General features: G+C 48.7%; 1 protein-coding gene across 1 annotated transcript in view; it reads left to right on the top strand.

The window, feature by feature from the left end:
• The window catches only part of ENOX1 (ecto-NOX disulfide-thiol exchanger 1), a 286775-nt gene that overhangs the window by 179666 nt on the left and 92867 nt on the right, over window positions 1–14242 (top strand). Inside the window, exon 10 of the mRNA XM_025048988.1 lies at window positions 11828–11934. Within this exon, the coding sequence (XP_024904756.1) occupies window positions 11828–11934 (107 nt within the window). The remainder of the gene's footprint in view (window positions 1–11827; window positions 11935–14242) is intronic.

Raw genomic sequence — 14242 nt, 5'->3', positions numbered from 1 at the left:
CCGCCCACTGGGCGGAAACGTCCGCAGGTTTCCCAACCGAGAGACGTCGGGGTTCAGATCTTGTTGGCTCTTAAAAAAATGCATCCTTCCGAGGCGCTCCCCACGGGCTTGCCCACACTCCGTTTCTCACTTACGAGCAAAGCTCGTCACTTCCAAGCTCAGAGAGAAGTCGTTCATGAAGCTCGGGAAGCATGGGCCACAGCGTTCGGTGATTCGTGTGCGTGCCAGGATGACTGCTTGCGTGTGCCTTGTCACGGCGTTGTCACACCCAATGAAAATCGAAACACTCTGTGATGTTCCCGCTTTCCCAGCATCCTGCCCGGTGAGAGAGAGAGAAGGGGTCGACGTGGAGGAGAGGCAGACGGGAAGGCAGGCGGCGATGGGGAAGGGTTCAGTCTAACCGTTAACGTCGAGTTTACAGGCGGGGCCGCAGAAATACGCCCGCGTCACCCTGCGTTCAGATGCCGCTGTCTGGTTAGGAAGCTAAGCGTTCGTCTCAAGTGCTCCCCATCATCCCAGAACCCAAGCCCGGCGCTTGCCACACAGGAGACCTTTGTCGTCTGTGATAACTCACCGCCGTCTCCTTCTCGCCTGCCTTCTGCAGCACCTGTGAATACTGTCTCCTTGAGCTTTTAGTTATTTTCTAAGCAGCGGGTTTTTGTTTACTGTTTCCCCTCCCTCCACCCCCAGCAAGATTTCAGCCGAAACGGAGACAGAGGCCATTTACTGTGCTTATTTCCCACCTTCCTGCACTGCTCCCAGGTCTGGCGTGGTGCTTGTAAAGCACCCGAGTGCAAATATTGATCATTCATCAGATATCACAGATGGAAATGACGGTGGTATTAGAAATTGAGCTGGAACCTAATAACCACAAAACATATTCTAAATGTTTTTATAAGTAATGCATGATTGCAACTGGCTTTGCACTAATATACCATTCCCCCCTAAAGTAGAATTTGTAGAATATAATTTAGTTGAGAATTTTACAGAAGTAGTCTTACAGTACTGTTATATATTTTTTTTTCTTCCAGTACTGTTATGAATGTTATTTTCACCTGGAGATCGGGAAGGTTAGAACTGTCATGCAAATTTGCCTTCTACGTTGATGATAGGAGTTGCCATCAACCTCATCTCAGATCTTGAAAATAGCGAGTAGTTCAGAGCTTTGATTAGGCAGGAAGGGATCCTGGTTCTAATCCCGGCTCCATCATTCATTAGCCAGATGACTTTCGAGAAGTTTTTCACGCTTACGTCTCAGTGTTCTCATCTCTCTCGTGAAAGAGTTTGCGCAGACGGTCCCCTCAGGTCCCCTCGCACGCTGAAAATTCTGCAGCCCTTAGCTTTCGAAGGACTTCAATCTCTTATATCTCTGAATGTGTAAACACAAGTATCGGCTGGGACCCAGCCTTGACGTCAGGCGCTCCTGAGCTGACGACGGGACAGGAGGTCTGTCAGATGGTCCCCCACGCACGGGTCCTGTCTCTGCCTCGCTGCGGAGGTCGCGTCTGTCGGGCTGCTCTGTGCATCGGAAGCCGTGCTTCAGTCCCGAGAGCGGTGCGGCCCACGGCCGGTGATGCACCCTGGCCGGAGTTCGCGGCAGGGAGGCTGCACCTTGCCCTGACCGGTCTCCTCTGTCCCGCCCTCCTCTCTGTCCTTGGCTAAAATCATAAAAGCCTCGGGGGCCGGAATGAACCGTGAAATCCATCCACAAATACTCACTGGGCTCCTGCTGGGTGGGAGGTGGGACGCGGAGCGGTGGGAGGAGGCTCCGATCGCCATGTGCACGGTGACCCGCTTCAGGCACATGGGTGTCCTCATCCGCACCTCTCCTGCCTAGAAAGCTCTTTCTGAAAGTGCTCAGGAGCACCTCGGCTAAGCGTCTTATTTCTGCCAAGGGAAACTTGGCTCCTGTGTCCCCGCCGTGGAAAAAGAACTCTCCAAAGTGTTAAAATGTTTCCCCGCGTCCGTGGTCCTCGTCGCCGTCACCCATCCGTGGGAGACGTCCCCCTAGCCACCTTAGCAAGCCGACAGCTTCTCCGTTTCTCCTCAAAAATCACACCCACAGCTGCATTCGCCAATGTTTTAAGTGCTGGAAACATTATTTTTATTAAAAAGACCTCTTTGCTCTCAGGTGACAAATGTCCAGAGATGATAATGTTTATAAAAACCTCCAAGTGAAGGGTGAGCACAGAACTTTCTGCTCCACAGGCTTCCAGAGAGACAGCAGAGGATGCGGGGAGCCCCCCACTCCCCCCTACCCCCCAGAACTGTGTGGGGTCGTTTTCGGAGATTCCCCCTTCCAGTCTCACTGAAAATATAGAAACTGAGCCAAGTAATACCACTGTGATACTAGCATTACAAAGATTAGTGATAGCAAAAAATGAGAGAGAAATGAACTCTGACACTCTGGAACACTTGAGAGAATTGTGGAAGGCTAGATTTCAAGAACTAACATCGTGTGTGTTGAATGAGGCACAGCAATTCAGGAAAAGATATAACACCTTGACGTGAGCCCAGCTGTGGGGACTGGAGCAGAAGCCACTGCCAAGCGTAAGGGAGAGGAGTGTGCGTGTGCGTGTGCGCGTGCGCATGCGCGTGCGTGTGCACGTGCGCGTGCACGGGCATGCACGCGCCCCAGTGGGGTTTGGGAGGGATTTGAGGAAACCGTCCCTGAACTACTTTGGAAAGAATCTACACACACAAACAATTTTCACAGACAGTTTTTAAGGCCAGGATACTCTCGGACTAGCGCTGAGGGAAAGCGAGGCATCGGTAAAGTTACTTTCGGGCAGAGGCGACGTGTCTGTGACGCTGGGCACACCTGAGAAAGTCCAACTTAATGCTTCTGCTTGAACGACGGAAAGCCGCCCAGCGAGGATGATGGGAGCCCGGCCACAGACAGAGAGAGGGGGTTTCTGTTCGAGGCGACAAGCCGCGTGGGTTTGCAGGCGCCTTCTCCAGCAGGGGGGTCGTGTCACTCTCAAAGTCAAAAATGTTCGCCGTTACTTCCTCTGCGGGCAAAGTTTGCCAACCCCAGTTCTGTAGGGTCACACAGAGCTAGAAAGGACTTCGAGGCTCGTCCAGCCCATCCTCCATGCCTCAGGGTCTGGAGGGACCGTGGCATTCTGGAGGCCACAGGCCCCCGTCTGGGGAAGCTGGACGTTACCCAGACAGTCTCCCTCCCCCGGCACAAGCCGCCCTCAGCAGAGCGCGTCATCCCCGAAAGCGGCTCCTTGGCCCCTGTCTGCGTGGCCCTGCTGAGGCTTCTCGTTCACCAGCAGGAACACGCGGTCGGGCCGAAGGGGTTTAGGTCGGAGTGTGAGCCGACAGCGCGGCTGGAGGAGAAGCTTCCTGCCTGGAGGCCGCGTAGGAAGTAGGGGCCTTTTTTCCCAGACACGTGGACTCTTCGCCGCCTTTCGGATCCCTCCACACACCCTCGGGGAGGGCGGGCGCAGCTCCTTGCACCATCGTAGCATCAGGGTTCGGCTTCTCCGCGGTAGAACGTTCTGCTTGCCTGACAGTGTCGGCCTTTGCCACCTGCGATGTCCACCAGCCTCTCTGCAGCACCGGGCAGGTGCACTGTGAGTCGGTCGTGTGCGCATCTCCCCCACTGTTCGAAAGCGGTGTTCCTGCGAAACGTCCCTGAGCCACACGGGCGTGAAGCGAAGCCGCAGTTACCGTCCGTTTGCGTGGAAAACCTTTCGAAGGGTCCCACACCCAAAACACAACCGACCCGATCATACGGAGTACACTTGATTACGCCCAGTTTTACACTCAGCGGACACCCTAACGAGCTGTCTTAGGCTTTTCTTATAATTCAGGACACGTCTCGCCAAGGGACACGCAACACAAATCCGGATGGAGCACATGCTCACGGATGCATCTCAGAGCTCTGGGGCACTGGATGCTGGGGGGCTGGATGCTGGGGTGCTGAGTATGGTCCCCCCCAGAGGGAGTTGGGCGTGGCTGCCTTCGATTCTGGGGTGCATGCTGCCCCTGTATCAGAAAACAGGTACTGACATAGGTCTTTTGTAAACGCTGTGACATAAAACAAACTTTCAAAAAGCGGGGTATACCTGTATAAGGCTCTATGTCCCCACCGCCCACCCCACGGGGCTGCGAGGACCAGCAGCGTCTAGATCTTCTCCTCTCCAGCATGTAGTGCAGTGTCCGGCACAGCACGCTTCACGCTGCTCGTAAGTTTGACTCGCAGAGTAAATACAAATAGGGATGAGTACATATCCGTGATTTGCCTTTGGGCACAAGCGGTTTCCATCCCCAGCTTCACCGCTAGCCACGTGTATGACCTTGGACACGTAATCGTGCCTCTCCGTGAATCTCAGTTTCTTTATCCGTGAAACAGGTGTAGTGCCCACCTCGGAGGGATGCTGGGGAATTTAAATGAGAAAATGGAATGAAATGCCAGTGTTTCCAATCAGAGGGCCTCCGACTTCAGCATGCATTGGAATCACTCAGCTTGTCGAAACACAGTCTGCTGGGTTGGCGGTCGCCAGAGGCAGAGATTGGGGTTGGGGGCAAAAGGTATCAACTTCCAGGTATAAGATGAACAAGTCCTGGGAATGGAATTTCCACATGGTGACTGTAGTTAACAGTTCTATCTTGTAGGTCTGAAAGTTGCTAAGAGACTAAGGTCTTCACAGTTCTCAACACAAGGAAAAACATTGTAACGATGCTGGGCGGTCGGTGTTAACCGGACTTACCACGGTGGTCATTGGTCATTTTGCATGTGCACATATATCAAATCATGTTATGCACCTTAAACTTATACAACGTCATGTGTCCATTATGTCTCAATAGAATTGGAAAAAAAATATTAAAAAAAAAAAATAACAGTGCGCTGGAACCCACCCCCAGAGCTTCTATTCAGTAGATCTGGGGGCTGCGCATTTGCATTCTAATAAATTCCCAAGAGATGATAATGATGCTGGTCCAGGAACCACACTTGGAAAAGCACCGTTTTAAATCATCCAGCACGGTACCTGGTCCAATAAGCCTCAGTAATTAGAAACAGCCAATGACTGTTACATGAGTTCCATAGCACCGTCAATGCACTTGGTGGCGACTCGGGAAAGCAGAGTCCCCATTCTGAGGGTCACAGCGGAGAAGAGATGCCCAGAAACTAGGTCTCTCCCCTTCCTGCTGGATGGTCACCCTTAGCAACGAGTCAGCTACTGAAAAAAAAAAAAAGAGTTTGGTGAGTCTGTGGACTTATTTCTGCGATGCCTGTTGGAGCTGCAAATGGAGACAGCTCTGGTTGCGGAGGGCTGGCTGGCGTGTGATTCGTGCCTATTCTCACCTATCAGGAATGGCAAAAATTAAATGTTTGATTGCCAACTATTGACAAAGGGATAGGGAAACAGTCTGAAAAACACTCAGTGGGCACAAGATTGGAGTGCAGCTTGGCAATCGCGCTCAAAAATTAAAAATTCAGACATCCTCCTATTCTTCCTACTGCTAAGAATTTCTTAGAAAGGTGTTTATGTAAGAATGTCAGGAGATTTGCCTGAAATACTGCAGCCTTATTAATATACATATGAATAGATTTCTAAGATACGCTAAGTGAAGAACAGCTAAGTGCAGCACAGTGTATATAATATTAGCACTTTCATGTAAGTGAAAAAAACAGTTACGCATAGAAAAATACACACAGCGTGTGCTCTCCAGGTGACATTTTCTCTGGATGGACGTGCCAGGATCTGTTGACAGAGGTCACTGTTAAAGAGAGAGGCTGAGTGAGGGCAGTCAGCCGGGGACAGTAGACCCTGCTTCTCATTTTATTCCTTTTTTCTTATATATGGGTGTTATACTTTAATTAGTCAATAGGGATAATCAAGGCAGGAGGATATATTGGATAGAAAAAGCTTAATAAATGTGTATATTATCATGAAAATGATAGCATCATGGATTTTTATTTTGTTACTTCCCAATATATGTGAATATTTTGAATATTTGAATTATTATTGAGGGGGTCTAGAGTTCCCTGAAATGTATTGTGATTTATACAAGCTTCAGAAGTCACTGTCTAATCTCTTTTTATTTCAACGTCACCCTCTCCCGCTTGTATGATTGCTTGAAATTTGCTAAAAACATCTTATTTCTTTCTTTAATAATTTGATCGGCATCTTTTTCTTTCGATCTGTAGCCAGTTCCCAAAAGGACCAAATCTCTGGCCTCATCTGAAATGTTCAGAAATGCTGCTTTCGTTGATTTGGCCTCAGGTATAATGGGGCTGTGACAGATTCACGGTGTCACAAAATGCTCTCTTTGACTTAAGACAAAACCCAAAACGCCCTTTTTCCTCCCCGACTTGAAATCCCGGCCATGCCTCCCTAACGGATGGGTTTGGTTATGTCGATTCTGTTTCCCGGGCTTCCGGCCAGACTAACTGGCAGACTCCTTCAAGCTCAGGACCCATAGCCTGCCCAGGTGAGCGCACAGAAATCCCTGTGGGACTCTCCCGCGGCAGCTTCCCCTTACCATGTCCCCGTCGTGTTTGACACTAACTGCTCCTCCCTCTGGCTTTGTCTCCTTCCTCCTCCCTCCTCCTAGTGTCCCTAGAGCCCAAATCGCTCACTACATTCCGTCTACTCTGTGTCTTCAATCCAGGGCCAGCCTCCTCGGTTCCACCCAGCTTTTAGTATTTAAAAACAGTACCAGCCAGGGTGGAGGGGGTCTGCCATCTCATTTGTTATATGCCTTTGAAAATCTCTTAGGAGCTATTCATAGAGGATTTGGGGGGAACATGTTATCCCTTAAGGAAAAATACAATTTCCTCTGAACTCTTCAGAGTTCAGGTTTTATCCAGAACCCAAATAGCATTAAGAACGAAAATGAAGCTTGGAAGATGTGCTCGAGGTGCTCCGCTTAGGGGGGCCAGCTGCCGGTAAGGATTTCATCAGTTTCTCCAGGTATTTGTGACACTAAATGGATTGAAGGCTCTTTCAGAGCTGTTGACATGCGACTGAAGATGCAGAAGGTACAGAAACCGTGAGCACAATGCAGCCTGGAGGACATGAAGGGCACAGGGCTGTGTTTGTGTTCTCGGGGGAAGCCGACCTTTCTCTTTTGCTGCTTCCAATGCTTTTCTGTCCAGAGCACAAAATTCAGGGGCGTCGTGCAGCCCAGCAATCTGGAGTTCCGTGCCGGGCGCCCTGCTTCAGGAAGCCATTTATGTCGCCCCGTTTCTGGGTACACGGTCGTCCTGTTCTGAGCTTTCCTTCCCTCACTGAAGACAAGCACTTCTCTATCTAGATCATCTATAAAGTTTTCTCTCAAGAAGCGTGCTCTGAACTCAGCACATATCCAAACATTTCGGGGTGGGAAAAAGTACAAAAAGAAAAAGTTGTTAAATTACTTGGACTTATGGATTTTTTTGTATACATTTTGAGGGACATACACATTTAAGTGTATATGTTATACGTGTACATATGCTGCATGTGTACATATGCTGCATGTAACACTCACTAGTAAGTGTTACATTTATTAAACAAGGAGGCCATTAGCCTCAGGTGACTCTAAGGTGGTGGTGACTTATGTTAGAAAAACCCAAATCTAAGCCTTTGATGCCTCAGGATTATGAAATCCAAAGCTAGGGACAACCAATCACGAACAGCTAATTGGGCTTTAAGCTACGGCCAATCAATAATTTCCCGCCTTCCCTTCCACCTTTTGTCTGTAAAGTCTCTTCCCCTCTCTTAACCACTTCCGGTTTGGCGCTGCCCCGTTCAAATCGATTTGGCTTAAAAAAGCTCTTCGAATTTTTAATAAGCCTCAGTTAATCTTTTAAGAAGAGGTCTGCAGCTGCCAAGAGTGATGAGCAATTTAATCGCAGCTCTGCGTGTGTACCCGCGAGGTGTGTGTGAGAGACCCTGGCATGACATCTGAGACTGACGTGCAGGCATACCTCTGAAAAGTCAGTCACTTAGAATTTTTTTCAGGACCCTCAAGGAATGGAGACAAAACACTTGAAAGCACAGAACTAGGGAGGAAAGATGTGCAAAGTGTGAAGGGCAAATTTAAATTTTCTGACTGAGAGCGCCTTCTGTTGATAATACTTCCAAAATGTTTATGTATAGCAGCTGACGCAGGCTCGTGTGGGCCGCAAGGGGCGGCGGAGACTCTGGGTGGGTGGATGTGGGGGGCGGGTCGATCTGAATTTCTTCTGCCTGCAGCAGAACTTCTCTGAGCTGCATTTCTGAACAAATGTCGATGCCACCTTGTCTGCCGTTTGCCTCTTCTCTGAGCTTTTAAGTAGAGTTTTAAAGATCCCATGTATTTAGCAACTGCTTGGAGCTTCATTCTGTAGAGAATGAGTAGCAGGAGGGATACGGGAGAAGTCGTGAGTGGTAGTTGAATTCACGGACTTGTTTTTGCCAACGAAGAGTGTGTGGTCTTTACCTGTGACATCCGTTGTAGTCACCCTGATTTATGATTTTCAAAATGCACTCTCTTTGAATTCCATTCATCAGGGCAGAGGCTCTGAGGTGGACTGTCTCTAATGATGATGAATTTGTGCTGATCCAAGCATTCTTTCTGCAACCTTTCGTATACCTAGGAACTTTCGTTTGCAAGACGACAGTACACCGAGCCATAGAAAGACTGTGAGAGTCATTTTTAAACCTGAGCTGAATTACACAAATTTGGGGTTTTGTTTTTGTTTTTGTTTTTTTATTTGTTAACATGTGGGGGGAGTATAGAACTTAATAAGGAAAGAAGTGTAAAATTGATCACATTTAGTTTTGCTTTTAATTAGAGGATACAATTACATGACGTCAATAGTGGCCCAGAAAACTTGAGGTGTATCCCTTTGAGGTCTGACTTCTTCCTGAACCCCCAGTGTGTATTTCAGCTTCATCTGATGACCTTCGGGCACCTCAGATTCAGCGTGTCCAGGAGCGGCTTCTTTGCCCTCTTCCTCTCGGCCTCTGATGCCCTCCCCAAGCCTGAGTCACCGCGGTCTCCCTCCTCTCCTCCCTCGTCACCACCGTGTCTTGTCACCTTGCCCTGTCCAATGACTTCTTGATCTTCCCCCCACTGCCGGCTCTGCCTTCCTTCAAGCCTCCACCATTTCTCCCAAGCAAAGTACTCAGGTCTGCCTCCCCTGGCCTGCAGCGTAGAGTTCACGGTCTGGCTGGGCACATACGCTTCTTCCTTATTCGTTCTCAAGTAGCCCCAACCGCCCCCCCCCACCCCTGCCCTCGCCGCTGTGTTCACGAGGTCCTTTCCCCGCGCCGTGCCGGCCTTCGAACTGGCCAGCGCTGCATTCTCAGCAGAGAGCGTGAGCGTCGCTTCGCTGTGTAAGGCCTGGCCAGGATGTCCCCTCCTTTGGGCGTTTTCCCTGACTCCGCCTGCTGTGCTCATTCCTGCGTCCCCATAGGAGTCGTCCATGCCTCTCTTGCACAGGGCGATCATCCGCTTGCCTTTCTTTATCCCTAGAGACTGCAGTCTCATCCAGGGGCAAGGACAATGTCTGAGTCATGTACGTCTGGCAATCAGTCAAGAGCCGGTAACCAGGAGGACCTCAGACGTTTGCTGAATGGATGAATGAGTGAATGAATGAGTGAATGGATGGGAGTTCCGCCCTGGGATGTGGTAACAGCGTGTTCTAAGTAACAGGCGCGTCGCTCAAACGGGATATCCGAGCTAGTACACGACTTGAGCGGCTATTACGGGATCTGTTTTGACCCACGAACGCGGGTAGTCTGGCCATCGGGTCTTTCTTCCGAGCGCCTTCCCGCCTTCACTCCTAAGAGAGACCAGTGTGTATTACTGGTCTCTCTTACCTGCCCCCCGCTCCACACACACACATACGAACACATAATTCTCCTTTCTCAACAGCCTTCCCCGATCGACGGCAGAATTTTGACTCTCAGCACCCAAATATGCAGCTTCCGCCCTTACTGTCCCTTCCACTCAGGCCTGGTGTCAGGACACCGCGGTTCTTATTCTTCCGAAGGATGCCAGTCGAAGAGCCCTACTATTGAAAGCAATGGGGCCGGTTGCGCTGTGACAATCCCGCGATCATTACCACCTCCGCTGCCGCCAGATAATCTCACCTGGCAGTGGGTTCCGCCACCGCGCTTTGGGCTGACTGCTCCGTGCTGCCCGTGCAGAAGGCAGCCTGGGCAGTGGGCTGCACCACTGTCCACCAGCCATGCTGCAGGGCAGCCGAGCCCTGGGGGTTGGTGGTCAGGTGACAGTCACCCCTCAGAGCAGCCCAAGGTGACTAGCCTGGCAGTGTCTCTTCCTCCAGGTGAGGTGAGGAGAGAGAAGCCCGTTGCACTCAAGTAGAGTGTGAGCTAAAATGATGGCAAGTCCTGCTATTAAAATTGAATGCAATAAATCGATCGTGTGACATGGTGACAAAGTTTGATAAGTAAGGAGGTTTGGAGTCAGGATTCTCTTGAGGCGGAAAACCGTAAACACAAAAGCCCGGTGTTTGTGCTCACATAGACGGAGAAGTAGTCGCTTCTTAGCATGAGATGTTTACACTGGGCAAAGCGCATGGAATCAGCTTTATCGCTCTGCTCCATCGTGCACACGTTTGTTTTGCGTGCTGATTTTTGAAACTGTGACCCCAGGTACTCTTCTTCTGTGGAGATCATTCTATGACTCTTTGACATTCCTTGGACACCTGGGAGATCTGGAAGAGCCTCGATGTCCTTTTTTAGAATAGAGCCTTGGAAATCTCTTACAAACTCATGTTTGACAGAGCGCTAGCATCTATGAGACGCTCATTTTAAGTGAGCCTTTCCGACTAAATATTTGGAAGTTTATGTTTAATCGCATGGCTCGTTCGGTGGAATAATTTCCTTAATTCTGTGCCTACGAGATCAGTAAGAGTTTCAGCAAGACCAGACCTGCGACTCGTTGGCCCCGCCCATAACATCCACTGCTTCGAGCCCACCCCTTTCTCTGGATAGCTTTTTTCACAACCTCTCAACAGTTTGTCATTCTGGAAGCACCAAGCCTGAAAGCCACAGACGTTCTAAATGAAGCCACGGCGATGGAGTTGGAGCTCCAAGGGGCTTGGGGACCACGGGGAGGGGGGCCTTGGGAAGGCGGAAATGAAATGAGACAGAACGGTGTGTGGTCACGGTGAACGGTGGAGGCCGCCACGCGGCGTCGAAATAAGGTCCGCGTGCCAGGGCCGCTGGTTGGCGAGCCTTGGTCTGTCTCCGAGCGGAGGCCCCTGTGCCCGGAGGGCTGGAGGGCTGGCTGCAGTAGGCACGGCAGGAGAAGGAGAAGGAGCCAAGGAGTAAAAATGGCCCCGAGATTGAGGGGCCGTGTGACACAACTGCTTATTGTCCCGACTTGGAACACAGACGCGGTCAAGTCTAGTCCTTGAGATGGAGACCGAAAGAGAAAGAGAAATCCGTTTGGCTCCTCCTCATTCAGCCACCCCACCCCCACTTCACTCCCGAGCCCCCAGCCCAGGCCTCCCCTCGTCTATGTGTCTGCATCTGCATGCCACCGCCAGTGCCCATGTAATCCCTAGCTCCAGGTGTGTAGATATTCCAAGTCGCATTTTTAAACAAGGGCTAAAGAATGCTTGGAAGTAGATGACTACGAACGTTCCTAGTCATATTTAGAATTCGTTTTAACCTAAAGTTATGGAGTCAGACTTGAAGGGAGACAGCCCCAACCTTGCTAAAATGTAAGTACAAAAAGGCACAAATTGGATGGATATTGATGATGTTATTTCTACTGAGACATCATCCATAGACTCCTAGTGCCTTTGCTTGGCTTCCCTATAGTGATCACAACATAAATTACTTGTCTTGTTTGACTTCCTTGTTCACCAAAGTCGAGCAGATTGTGGCCGTTTTCAACGCTTCTACCAGACAAAAAGCTTGGGACCATTTCTCGAAAGCTCAGCGCAAGAACATAGACATTTGGCGAAAGCATTCTGAGGTTGGTGATTTTATTATTTCTTTTTAACCACCATCACACAGCTGGATTGGCAGAGAATAATGTGGCTGCAGCCATTACGGTTTTCGTTAACAGCGGGCGGTCGTCTTGCTGTTGTCCGCTTGAGACCCAGCTCAGATTCGTTCCTTACCCAGAAAGCAGCTATGATTGCATGCTTAGAGAACAGAGGGCCGAGAATCTCCTCCGTTCACAGGAGAGAGCTCAGAAATAAACCAGGACACTCTGCCTAACGATCATGAAGTAGAGCGTAACGTAAAATAGAAAACTAGTTTTTAATAAATAACGGAGTTTATTTTTGGTTTTTTTTTTCACTGTTCTGCAATGTGAAAAATATGGCAAGGGTGCCTTCCACCCACATTTCCTCGTCATGATCAGTGTCCTGGTCCCCTGTGCTAGCCAGCTGGTCATATCGTACCTCTCTCTCCCAGAGCAAATTTTTTCAGGGGAGTGAACGGCCAGACTAGCCAAATCTGCCCTCTGCAACAGTGCATGTGTGAAGTGTGAGTATTTACCCCAAGGGAAGATCCAGAACTTGACCTTCTTTGCCACCTAGAAGGTCCAGATGTGTCATTAGTGGTTGGAGGTTTGTCCGGCTGTTATTTTTAACTCCGCAGTGTAGTGTACGCTTTGAACCTGTAAGTCGAAAGTAAGTATACTGTCTTTGTTTGCTTCTTCTTCTTTTGAATGAGAGAATGTTTTTCATGCGGATGCCTCTCCATCTCTAGCATGTTGATATTAAAGTTCTCTAAATGATTGTCCCCTCTTTCAAAACCCCAAACTTATAGAAGGTAAGGTTTATTCATTTAATGATTTTTACTCACACTCGTGAAATAAGTGTTTTCTATAGAGTTTGAGGAACCACAAAGTACTGTGATATATCTATCATTTGGGTAGCATTTTAAGTGCCCATTAACTAATGCTAAATTACCGTTGAATACCAATGGCACTAGATATAATATCCACATGAATACCAAATGAAGTCTTTATTATCACTGTTATTATGGTGAATTCCAAATGACTTCACAATAATGGGACACTTAAAGTGCTAGTACAATTTATTGTTAAGAAAGACGTTTTTTTAAATATTTTGTTCACAAATGCCTCGGAAGGTGGCCGGTGAGTGATGCAGTTCTGTCCCTTTGCTCAGGGTTATGACCGAGGAGCGGGTAGGGTTTCTCTTTAATTTTTCAGGGGCCAGAAAAACAAAGAGCGCTTACTTAGTGCTCTCCCGGACACTGAACGCAGGTTGGAGTCAAGGTTGATTTTCAGGAGGAAAAAGGCCCTTGTCGATGACGAAATATACAAATCGAGGGTTTTGAAACAGATCAGACACCGTAAACTACGGTTCGGATTTTGGGAATGATCTATGAACTGTTTGTTTTTTTCTCTTTCACATAAAACCCGAACACGATTAAAAGAAATGCTAAGAGAAAAGCAAGCGGCACGATGCCGAGTGAATCTGGGCATAAAAAGGCCGTCATTAATATGCGAGCGTCAGCAAATACGTTACTTAAAAAATAATTAGACATGAGACGATTTATTTTTCTTTTCCGGTGCTTAAAGAGCTGTGGGAAAGTATAGCATCAGAACACGTGGGAAATGAAGACACAAAAAATTTCAGTCTCATTACCCGCGCGTGCAATAATGTTTCTAATTTGTGAGCATCCTTATAGCCTTTTTCTACATGCATATAAAATCTGTGTAATTAAGAGATTTTTAAATGAAATTTATCGGGGTGACATTGGTTAATAAAATTATGTAGGCTTCAAGTGTACAGTTCTGTAATACATCATCGGTTATTGCATTGTGATCTAAATCACACTTCCGGCCATGTCTGACCCCCTTCCCCCAACCCCACCTCCCTGGGCGGACCGGGCGGGGCTGGGGCTGGGGCCGGGGCTGGGGCGCTCTTCTCCACTGCCCAACAGGACACGCGAGGCTTCCAGCTTAGCTCCCAAGGAAGCCTGCTCACTTCGCTCCCTCCTGGGAGGTAGAAATGGTTGCAGTCCTGGAAGGTGCTCCTGGAAACCGTCTTTGGGACTCCCCGCCCCTCCCACCACCTCTTTTGATATACTAGGAAATAGAATTCTAAATTACCTTTGATTTTCTCTCCTACATGTCACTTAATTGATTAAGTACCAGTTGGTAATTTAACATTGTGGATGATTTCTCAGTTGCATATAAGCTTGATAATTGGCTTGATTTTCTCCGTGTTCCCATGTACAGCATCTGTTAATTATCTGCAACACCTTTACAGATATATTAGCATGTGCTAGTGATTTACTGCTGA

Source organism: Pteropus alecto, unplaced genomic scaffold (assembly GCF_000325575.1).
Source record: "Pteropus alecto unplaced genomic scaffold, ASM32557v1 scaffold35, whole genome shotgun sequence".
NCBI classification, from domain to species: domain Eukaryota; kingdom Metazoa; phylum Chordata; class Mammalia; order Chiroptera; family Pteropodidae; genus Pteropus; species Pteropus alecto.
This window is presented reverse-complemented; position numbering and strand designations above follow the sequence as displayed.